At 35.4% G+C, this 12,055-nt stretch overlaps 2 protein-coding genes across 2 annotated transcripts; one reads left to right on the top strand and one right to left on the bottom strand.

Annotated features, from left to right (window-relative positions):
- Nucleotides 1-1,633: 1,633 nt before the first annotated feature.
- Nucleotides 1,634-3,660, bottom strand: LOC107185945. The gene is given in 5 exon segments (XM_015573722.1): nt 1,634-1,765; nt 2,187-2,544; nt 2,546-2,579; nt 2,839-2,956; nt 3,574-3,660. Coding segments are annotated over 5 exon segments (729 nt in total).
- On the top strand, nt 3,631-9,716 carry LOC107186010 (DEAD-box ATP-dependent RNA helicase 20-like). The gene is made up of 4 exons (XM_015573801.1): nt 3,631-3,688; nt 3,824-3,955; nt 4,730-5,174; nt 5,606-9,716. Exons 2-4 carry the CDS (start codon nt 3,924-3,926, stop codon nt 7,238-7,240), a joined length of 2,112 nt encoding a protein of 703 aa, XP_015429287.1. The 5' UTR covers nt 3,631-3,688; nt 3,824-3,923; the 3' UTR covers nt 7,241-9,716.
- Nucleotides 9,717-12,055: the final 2,339 nt, after the last annotated feature.

Here is a 12,055-nt window from a genome sequence, read left to right as displayed (position 1 = left end):
ATAAATCAAGTGCAATAAAAGTTTATCATAAAATGAAGTTTTGTTATAATAAATATCATCTAATACATTAAAATTTCTGTACTTTCTATATGACAATCAATAGAAACTTTTGAAAACAATTAAAAAAATATAACATTTTATAAAGTAGATTTCTATAGCACTTGATGAATTGTATTGAAGTATTGATTCAGGTTAGGTGTTTTCTATGCTTTAATAACAGAGCATTCGGTATAATTACAATTGTATAAATGGTGAAGTGATGCTATTATCATTAGACAAACAATTGTACCAAAGAAAATATGATGCTCTTTTTTATTTATGGTATGGCAGTTAATTAAAAATATATATGATAAAGTTGTAGATTAATTAATATAACGCACAGAAAACTCATACCACATTTCATATAATAGTTTCTTATTTTAAATTATGGAATCTTACAAAGGATGTTAATTAGATATGGTATTAGGTGTCACAAACCTTTTCTCATTTAGAATTCTATTAAAAAAGTAATAAATATTAAACTTTTATAATTCAATAATTTTCTCTCTAATCCAAGAGAACTGCATTCCAGTTACTTATAAAACAATAAAAAGCAGGTCAATAAGTATAAAAAAAAATATAATTTATCAAGGTTTCTGGTAACTATGTTTCTAAACATACTAGATTTAATATTTGACTATTAGATTGTAAATTTTACAAAAATTTAAGAAAGAAATATATATACAAAGGAAATAATACGTTTCATGTGGAAAAGTACATTAAAAAACAAGTACTTAAAAATGCAGTTTCTCGAATATTTTGTGGACTAAAATGGCCCACTTATAATAGTCATTCATATTGATCTATAGAAGTATTATAAAATATATATTTGCGGCATTTACAATGTAAAGATTTAAGAAAATATAGATCTCAATTTAAGACCAATGTTTCAATTAGAATCTATTATAATCATAAAATCTTAAGATTTACATCAATTCAGTTAGACAAGTTCTATCATTGTTGAGAACATATTTGTTAACTATAATTACCGATTAAATGAAATAAGTAACATATCGGTAGATAGTAAGATGTTTATTTATTATTAAGCAAAAAATATTAAAACAGTGATTTCATCACTCTTATTCGACAATAACGATACTGTACGCAATATAAGACAAAATGAAGTTCAAAACTCTGTTCCTTGTTTAATGCTAACATAGCATTGATAATAACGAAATTGAGTACAATTATGAAATGTGAAGTTTTATCAAAGTATTATTTGAAATATGGATTTTAATGAACTGTAAAACGACTTTACAGAGACTTGTCAATATAACAGTAGAAAGCTGTTTTGAATCTCATTTTAATACTTAGGTGTAATGTTTTTCAATCCAAGAAATAAATACTGTTCACTTTGTCATTTAATATATTTAATGAAGTAATTGGAAATGATTCTTTGTACATCACTGGAACTACAATAAAACACAGATTACAGCAATTTCTATGTATTGTTGCTCTAGCTTTTCACATTATTGATATTTAACTCGCACAATACATATATTTATGCAATATTTAGTAAAATACATTATTTTACATTATATCACATTTTCTTACTATTGAAAATTTAAGCATTTTTCTAGTTAGCAATTTGTAGCTATATTTTCTTAGAACTGTCACTGGCATTATTTAATACAGGATGGTATGTGCAAATGACACAGTTACCCTTTTGTCTTTCTACTGCTATAGTTCCCTCTACTTTACACTTTACATGCTTTAACAATTGTTCCTGTAAAATCAATATTAACATGTATGTTCATATGTACAGCAAAATTATTATTTCATTTATGTTTTCATTGTTGGAAACTTGAAAATTTTCTTCTTGGAACTCTAACTTTTTTAATCTACAATTTGGTATTCTAAATAATAAATCGATAAAAAATTTATCTTCACAATATGATACAACAGATTGCTCATGTAAAACATATATTGTATAATCGATATGTTTTCTTACAGTTAGAAGTTGTAAAATGAATAAATGTAGAATTCAAATGTCAAATAATTTCTTATAAATTTGTCATTTTATTCATATACTTTAGCCATTGTAAAAAGAATTTATAGGGGCCCAAATATTGTAAAGAATTTCAACATTCAAATGCTAAAACTTATGAATACAAATATATTTTTCATTGGAGGAATGATTTTTTTACCTTTTGGTTGTCATAATGTTTTAGTAGAAGTTTTATCCGGTGTCCCTTTTGCAATAACTTGTTGATATTTTTTAGTTTTACATCCAAGTCATATTCTGTAATCTTGGTGTCTATGGAAAAAACCTTAAAACTCTTAAATTTGATAGATTCATGGTTTTTAACGTTGTCATTTCTCTCAGTTTCGTTTGCAATAATCTCTTTATGAGTACACAGCTTATAAACCTCTCTTTCATCACTTCCATCAGTGTATAACAGTTTAATTAAGTGAAAATTGTTGCGTTTAGCAAGTTTCATAGCATCCTCCAAAAGAACAATAGTTTTAGATTGATCAAGATTAATCAGTGTAATCTTAGGGATTCTTGGTGTTTTTATTTTCTTCTGTTTTTGATTTTCCTCAGGCTCGAGAATGATACAATAACTTCTACAACAATTTATCATTGGAAATTTAAAAAATTTATAAGGTACATTTCGACAGATTTTATTAGACGATTTGAACATAAATGGATTACTACTATGGTACAGAAATTTCATAATATTTACAAGGTAAACCATTGTGCAATGTCTCACAAAAACAATATTTTGATTTATAAATTTAATGTGACAACATAAGGTTATATTTACCACGAGCACAGACGAAGTATACCTGTCATACCTGCCTGTACTGATCGTGGTGATCTATGTGGATCTATGACATAGATTCTATGCCACTCACCAGTGAGTCGCCACTGGCTACTGGCTTCTAACGTTCCTAAAAACACTATTTGACATCCCTTTTAAATAATGAAAATACATGTTTACAATACTTTTATATGTATTTAAATACATGTAATTGGAGATTATTAATAAAACATATAATTAGTTGTATCAAAAAGGAACTTATAGTGCTCACGCCCGGAAAGTCGTTGTTCTCGGGTAAGTACTATACATATATCATATATGCTGATACATGCTAGCGTGGAACCAGGATATGGGTAGATTTCTACTACTATGCTAAATAGAATCGGCCACTTGGTGCAGCACATATGCTCGGAAACAACGAATTCCTGGGCGTGAGCACTCTCATTTCCTCTCTAGTAGTTGTATTATACTTATATTATTTTTCATAATGCACTATTGAAACCGTAATAAAACGTATACGCTGTATAAATTCGAACAAAGTGTTAATATCAAATAACAGGTTATTCAAAGAGTCCATTTAATTGACTTTGGATTTAGCTTATAATTTAAAACTTATTTCCAATTTTCATTTCTCACGCTTCATGTAAATTGGCCTTTAAATTCGATAAATATATCACACTTGAATTCATTGATTTGTCGGACTGTGCTATGATTGGACAACCTGTTTCGATCACGTCACGACAGAAGAACCGACCAATCAGTGACTTACCTTTCTGTGTGTTCGTTTACGCGTATATTTAGAAGCGGAAACATTGCCCAGTCGGCCGTTTCCGTCTTCCCAGTGCCTGTCAGCCATTACAGCTCTGCTCGCCGGGTCTTGCAGGGTGAGTTTCTCTAAATATTTTCTAGTCTTGATCCTGTAGATTTTTTTGTCCTACCCTATAAAATCAGTACAAAAAAAGCAATCTGTCCTCATAATTGCGGCGAGAGAATTTTTAGACTTTTAATCTTGCACACAGGTGTAACTGATACAGCTGACATAGTTCCCGAAAAATCGAAGATTGTCCTTACGGAACTGCTAGTCTATCCGGGAACAGGTTCGCCTAAACTTTCGTCCAGATGTATAACAATAGTTATTCCAATCACAGCAGGTATGCTATTGACAAATTGTTTTTTACACGCGGAAACAGTGAAATGAAATATTTAATGATGAAACCGAGTGAACTTTTTTTTGTAATATCGTGGTCTCCACCATTTTGTTCGTGAAGGTCTTACGATCGCTGATCTTATTGAATAGTTCAGCAACGTTGAAACGATGTGTCGAAATGTGTGTATAAATTTGATATTTTTTAACACAATACAATAAAATTTATACATATTGCGAAAGCATTTTGTTCAGGGGTCAATTAACTACTTCGTACAAATAAAAATGGCGACATGGTTGTCTTAAAAGTTGATGACAGGAACATAATTGAATATATGAAAATTGTCGTTTATATTTTGATATGTTTTCTATGCATGTAAATATATAATGCATTAGTTTACTTGTAATACATAATTATTATATTGAAACAATAATATAGTAGTTTTCAATTTATTCATATTTAATTGTACATACGTGTATAAGGAAATGCAAGAAATATTTGCCTGGAATAACATAATAATGGTCCTTCATTAACAATGTCCTACTTATAACCAAGTCCATTATTGATGACAGAGTCAAACAGCTTCTTTTATGAACCAAATTTTATACATTAAATATAGTTGTGGGGCTATATATAAATTAATGCCTTCAGGTCCAAAAAAAACTAAAGAGATCTTTATGAAATATGGAACTGGTTGTCGAAAGTCCAACATATTGTATAAGTATAATAATGAATGCAGGAAATATGTTGGCAGCATTTTATGGAATTGATACATTTTAGGCCCAGAGGTAACAGAGACTCTGGTAACCGCAATGGAGGTGGAACATATTGGAATAGCCAGCAACAAGCACAAAAAGATAAGCAAGTTAAGAAGCAAACTCAGAGGAGGACTCCCGGGGATATGCTAAAAAAGCCTAGCTGGGATTTAAACAAGTTGCCTGTGATCACGAAAAACCTGTATATTCCACATATCAATGTTTTGAAGAGGTCATCAGATGATATTGCCAAATATCATATTGGCAAAGAAATTACTGTAAAAGGAAGTAATACACCTTCACCTATCCAAGCATTCGAAGAAAGTAATTTCCCAGATTATGTGATGGAAGAAATAAGGAAACAAGGTTTTGCTGAACCAACAGCAATCCAGGCACAGGGCTGGCCGATTGCACTCAGTGGGCGTGATTTGGTTGGAATAGCTCAAACAGGATCTGGAAAAACTCTAGCAGTATGTATTTCATTGCTATTCATTTTGTGATTTTTGAACGACTCGTTGCCTAAAACAGCCTAAGTTTTATCAAATTCTGACACATGTAATGAACAAAATATTAACTTATAAAAAAGAGAGGTTGGTTCAGTATTATACGGGGTGAGACATTATCACAGAGTTGTATGGTTTCAACATCCATGTATTCGGGTATATAGCAATAACTTTATTGTAGATTGAAACATTTAGTTTTTTAAAAACACATCGAATATACTATTATAATGTTCTTCTCAAAAACATAGAACTGTGTACTTTCATTTTTTTTTATTGTTCTGAGGAACAAAAATTTCAAATTAACATATTCAGCAGAGAATTTAGTATTATATCAAATAAAGACTACCTTTAATGAGATAAATAATATTAAATGTAACATTATTATGTCTGTTTTTCAGTACATATTACCAGCAACAGTGCATATTAATAATCAACCAAGATTAAGTCGGGGAGACGGTCCGATCGTTTTAATCCTGGCCCCAACTAGAGAACTGGCTCAACAGATTCAAACTGTTGCTAGGGATTTTGGTTCCTCCTCCTGTATCCGCAATACCTGCATTTTTGGTGGTTCTCCGAAAGGGCCACAGGCTCGTGACTTAGAACGTGGAGTTGAGATATGCATCGCAACACCTGGTAGATTGATCGATTTCCTTGAGAAAGGAACCACAAATCTACGTAGATGCACGTACCTTGTTCTGGACGAAGCGGACCGTATGTTGGACATGGGATTCGAGCCACAGATACGAAAAATTATTGAACAAATAAGACCCGACAGGCAGGTGCTGATGTGGTCCGCGACATGGCCCAAAGAAGTTCAGGCTCTTGCCGAAGACTTCTTATCAGATTATATTCAAATTAACATTGGTTCTTTGACGCTGGCCGCCAACCATAACATCCGTCAAATTATAGAAATCTGTCAGGAGCACGAGAAAGAGTCGAAGCTCTCGAATCTACTTAGAGAAATTAGCAAGGATCGAGGGAGCAAAATGATAATCTTCGTTGAGACAAAGAAGAAGGTAGACGATATCACAAAGGCAATCAAGAGAGAAGGTTGGCCAGCCATCTCTATTCACGGTGATAAATCGCAGCCCGAGAGAGATTATGTTTTGTCTGAATTCAGAAACGGCAAGACCATGATCCTTGTCGCTACTGATGTAGCTGCTCGTGGATTAGACGTGGAAGATGTGAAATATGTAATTAACTTCGACTATCCGAATAGCTCCGAGGACTATATCCATCGTATAGGAAGGACAGGCCGCTGTCAAAGTGCTGGCACTGCGTATGCTTACTTCACACCAAATAACGCAAGACAGGCGAAAGAATTGATCTCTGTTTTGGAAGAGGCTGGTCAGGTGATAAACCCACAGTTGGCTGATCTGGCTAATTCGATGAAAAATCAATACGGTAAAGGTCGTCAGCGTTGGAGTCATGCTCGCTCTAATAAAGATAATAACTGTGGAAGTCCTAGGAATAATACCAGTCCGACAGCGAACAGTTGGCAGAACCAACACATTCAGAGCAATCAGCATATCCATAACAGCGTCAATAATCAGGACAGAAATGTTGTACGCCATCAAAATGGATACCAGAACGGTCGTCAAAATAATTTCCAGCCTAACTATCAACAGCAGCCACAGCAGCAACAACACCAGAGACAGCCTAACGCTTACCCCAATAATTGTCAGAGTACTAGCAACAGTTATCAGGCTGGATATCAGAACACCAATATACCCAGATATCACAACCGAACAGGAGGTTTCCAAGGTAATCGGTACCATAATCGGCAGAATACGTACAGTGGCAATCAAACAGGGGGACAGAACATGTATTCGATGGCGGCACCACCATTCATGATGCCATCCAATGGACATACCGATTCTGGGATGCAGAGCCTCGTGAACAACAAGTTCTTCCAGACAAATCGACCACCACCGAACACTGGAGCTTGTGCTTATCAGTCGATGGGCTACGGCCAATTTCAAGCTGTGTCGCCGTACAGTTATACTTATCCGCCCACGCCAGTGCAGCAGTGACGCTTTTCGAGATATAAGTCGGTAAGAGTGCAGGCTAAGTAAGAGATCAATTTTTTTCTGTCTACATTTGGGCCCACTAATGTTTACGGTTTGTGTAGAAGATATTGGGTCTCCTTCGAATATATGCGTAATATAATATTTCTTCTTTTCTTTATCATTTATTATTTTCTGGAATGTTGCCGATCACAAACGTGTAAAACGAAGTAAAATATCAGTTTTTGGTTGTTCGTGAAGAAAATAGTGACATAAAAATCCAAAGTACCATTATTTCGCCCAGGAAGACAAATCGTAACGTTTATTCCAAAGGAAACAGTAAACGAGAAAAATTGCAAGTCGCGTACCGTTAATCTCCGAGGCACATTCCAGTTGAGTTTTCTGAAGTAGTAGTAGTTGTTTAGCAGTGGTACATTGATATAATCATTACTGGATGTAGACTATGACCAGATATGTAGGCTTAAATAATATGGTCATATCTCTAAAAAAAAAAAGTAATTACTCTTCTTGCGATAACTATGTAAACGACATTTAATGCTTTCCTGAAATGCACGAAACATATAGAAGGGGGGTGTGGGTTAACGTTTTCATATTTGATAATTTATTTATATTTTGCATATATATATATGTATGTACAGGCAATGCTCTTCAAAATGTAAGGCCTTTTGCATAAAAATTAAGCCGTACACCCGTTTTGCAAAGCGCACGACGATGGTATCAATCGTATGTGTTCTCTGTTCTATAAACGAGACTGCTGGATTGCGTGTCTCTGATATAGAAAGGGGTGGAAGTAATCTCATTAAAAGAGGGAAAGAAATTAGAGCACTTTGATGAAGGAATAATCCAGCATAATTATTATAGCGTACAAAAGCGAGTACTTCGTTGACCATCCTGGCTCGGTTCTTTGGAACGTATTCAAAGGCGTGCCGATACGGGAAAGAGAAAGGAAAACTTGGGCTTTAGGGGGACAACTTAAATTAAGCATGTAGTCACAATGGCTGTGTACCTCGGCGCAAAGTTTGATACCTTATTTTTATAATATATATCGAAAGTAATTTGTTGTTAAACCAACGAATGATTATAACGATGATAAAAAAAAAAGATGATAATAATAATAATGAGAAACATTGTTGTTTGATGTTTATGCAATTGGCCACTGAGTGGTCTTGCCTTTGCGGTGCCGTATCAATATGGGCACGCGCAGGCTGGCCGCGATCAAATGAATTTAGTTGTACCTGTTTTTTAGTTCGCGCTCGTCGAAATTTTTGCTATTTTTTAGGGGGAACGATTCAGACTATCCCGGACAGATTTTCTATCGAAACGTTTAAAAAAAATGCGCCGCGTGAACATACCCGAATGTGTATGGGACATTAAAAATGATTTAACATAATAAACGAAGAAAACGTCGCGAAAACGTTGTTACGGCCATTCGAAAGCGTCTCTCGGTGGTGTATATGTACATATATTTCACGCGAGATGGAAACGAGACGTGAAACTCTCGTTTGCCGCCGCGAGCCGGCCACGAAACCGATCCGTTGACAGCGCATAATAAGTAATTTTTTGCGGGCCTCCAGATTACTCTGTACCACGTCACTACTCAAATAAATGAATAGTAGATTTGAGCCGACAGAGAAGAATGCAAGACTCGAAAATACACGCGAGCCGAAACAAGGACTCGTTTGCGGAACGACATTGTTGTGATAATTACATGTAACGCTCTTTCGTGAAACGGTCTTTCTCACAGTTCGTTACACTTGATTACGCACAGTAGAGAAAATGTTGTGAACAGCAGTACGTGTGGCATACTACTACCGTTTTTTGGTCGGTTCGAACGCGCGCGTCACACCGGAAATACTTTTCAACGGATTTTGCTCTCGACCGGGTGGAAATTCAGTGGAAAAAGAAAAGTAACCACGCCGATTCGTTTCTAGGTTTCTCACACGGTGTCGTAGCCTTTATATTATTCTTTCGGACTTCAGAACAATTTAAGGGTCGCGAGAAATGTCTAGGCGCGTCCAAATGGTATTCTTGTCTTCGCCCTTTTTGGACACTGTGGATGCTTGCACGCTCCTACTGGCGTTAATCTGACCGCACGGTGGTCGCGTGTGTCAGGGTTGAATAGTGATATAATAATAGGAAGAAGCGTATGCTACGAGTATTTAAGAATTCTGAATACTCATACATTGCGTACGCCCTCTATGAAATCATCCGGTTTATCATTTTGTTTCTTCTCTTCTGTTTTCGGTCTGGAAAACTATGCTCCACCGCAGTCTATTGGAAGATTATCCTGGTACACTGACTAACGATTTACTCCCAATGTTGTTGACTTTGTTAATCGGTATCGACTGTCGTAATATTTATCCATACTTTTAATTATGATTACACCACAAACATGGTACACATTGGCGTAGATTTTTCGGATGGTTTAAATATTATGGGATGGGTGCACCTTGTGTCCATATATGTAGACTATGCATCGTTATTTAAAAAAAATTTTTTTTTTTTTTTTTTTTTTTTTTTTTTTTTTTTTTTTAACGAACAGATAATAAAATCTAAGCAAATCTACGATACTCACAATGAACTGAGGCTATCTTCCACATGGACATTGTCTATATTCTGATTGTTGAACATCTTGGAACTGTAACCCTTTGTAGTCTACCTTCTCTCTTTCACGAATCAACTCCGAAAAACTTGAGGGTGTCCAATATGCATATCTTCCTTAACAAATGAATCTCTCTGATATTGCGTTAAGTTCTAAGCAAGAGCAGTGAACTCGCAAGATAGGGCGACAAAGGGTTGACATTTTATACGTATACTTTGTTCTTTTCCATGAAACACACGGCGTTGCACTTTTCAATTCTCAGTGAACGAAAACGTTATGCAAGACACATTTTAAAAGCAAACGGAACAAAAAAATATTAACATTGATAGTGGGTGTACGCGTAGCTCTGTGATATGTAAGATGTAGCATATTTATAGATCTACCTATTGTGCATCATGGTTAAAATAAGGAACGTATCTTATCAGTTTTATACGTGGTATACAAATCATGCGATCCTAAATGAGGGTGTACTGCGAGAGCTCGTTGTCTACTCTAGGGGAAGAGAAAAGGAGCAAAAAAGTTGTTAATGCGAAAAAAGACCAGTATTCCTTTCTTTGTGTTTGCTCAGCGAATTCGCGTTTTGTCGGAATCACAAGAAAAAGACAAAGGGAGATGGAATCGAAGGATGATAAACGTGTATTATTTCTGTTGAGCGTTCTTCTTTTCGTGAAATCAAAAACCAATATATATATATATATATATATATATAGTTTATGAGAAATTCATTCAATACATGAGGGTACGTCGTTCTTTTTTTTTTTTTTGCTTCTCTTGTACTCCCGAATCCCGTTCTTTTTGTACGTTTGTCCTGTGTTGTTAAGGTTGCGTAGTCTCTTAATATTCGCGTGTTTGTCGCTGAGAGGAGGTGTCTTTATAAGAAAAGAGGTTTAACGCCCCGTTGCTGCGAGCATATATATATTTTTTTTTCTCGTTAAATTTCACGTTCTCTTTGTTTTTATTCACGACAAGCATCAGTTCGAAATCCTGTGTTCATTCTGCATCGTACTAGGTAGAAAGATTAAGGAACTGTTAAGCATTAGTTCCCCATCGTGTGAACGAGGCACACACATACACACGGGTTAGCTAACACTTGACAAGTGAAGTCGTATCTTCGAAGATTCGTACTTCTTTTTCCTACTAGTCGACAATTTTAGTTTGTATTATTATTGAATTTCGTTGTTAACTATTATGGAATGCCTTCTCGGTGAAATCTCTTTGGCGAACCGTAACTCGACGAGGCTAGGTGTCCTCGGTTGTTACACACGACGATATGTCCCTTCCCTTCAACTTCCCCTCTCTGAAAGAACAAAAGAATCTTGCCCTGTTGGCGTTACAAATCGAAGAAAGAGAAGTAGTTAAAGCGTGTTCAACGACATACTCCTGTAGCATCAGTGGACTCGAACGTATTGGTCGATATATATTTTTCTATCGGTTCCCCATCGGTGGTTGTTAAAACTTTTGAGCACACAGAGGATATGCAGTTTGTTTCGAAAGACATCTGTAACGCGCCTTCTATCCGCGAAAGAGTTCGTACCATTTTTCTCGTGGAAAGTTCTCACGCTTGTATCAAGCACACACTGTCCTAAGTCCGTGAAACTACTTGCTCGGTTTAATGAGATATCTTCTATTTGTTCGCGTACTAACCGTTGTTTTCCCTCGCAGAACAAAAACGAAAACCGTTTAAAAACATACAGATAATTGGCACACAGTTCTCCATCGCGAGCTTTAGCCGAGCCTCGACACTTGTCCCTGTCGCGTGCTGAAAAAAAAAAAAAAAGAAAAAGAAAAGTCGTTGACGCGACGACTAAATAGCTTCGGGAACACGAGTACCTTTTTAATAATGCTGAACGCTGTGATATCGCGTACATAAACATTTTTATTATTATAAACGTAAATGTGCATATTGTAATGTTAAAAGAGTACTATTCTCCTTTATATGTGAAGACTGAATCTCGCCAACTTATACACAAGTTTAGCAGCCGCAGATACGTTCGTATACTGTAGACTACAGAATAGACTATTTGTATATTATTAATTATAACAATATGTTTTACGTGGGGTAGTGCCGTGTTAACGGGACGGTACTGTTATATGTTAGTTCGATAACGGGTGCGTGTTCGTATCGTGCATTTTATTGAGAGCCTAGTAGCCAGCAGGTGGCATCGTGACGAGAATAGTTGCGCGGGGGCCATCGTTTCTCTTTTTTGTTTCCTCTTATT

This window comes from Dufourea novaeangliae, unplaced genomic scaffold (genome assembly GCF_001272555.1).
Source record: "Dufourea novaeangliae isolate 0120121106 unplaced genomic scaffold, ASM127255v1 scaffold54, whole genome shotgun sequence".
NCBI classification, from domain to species: Eukaryota; Metazoa; Arthropoda; class Insecta; order Hymenoptera; family Halictidae; genus Dufourea; species Dufourea novaeangliae.
The sequence above is the reverse complement of the archived record's forward strand: the minus strand, read 5'-3'. Positions and strand labels throughout refer to the sequence as shown.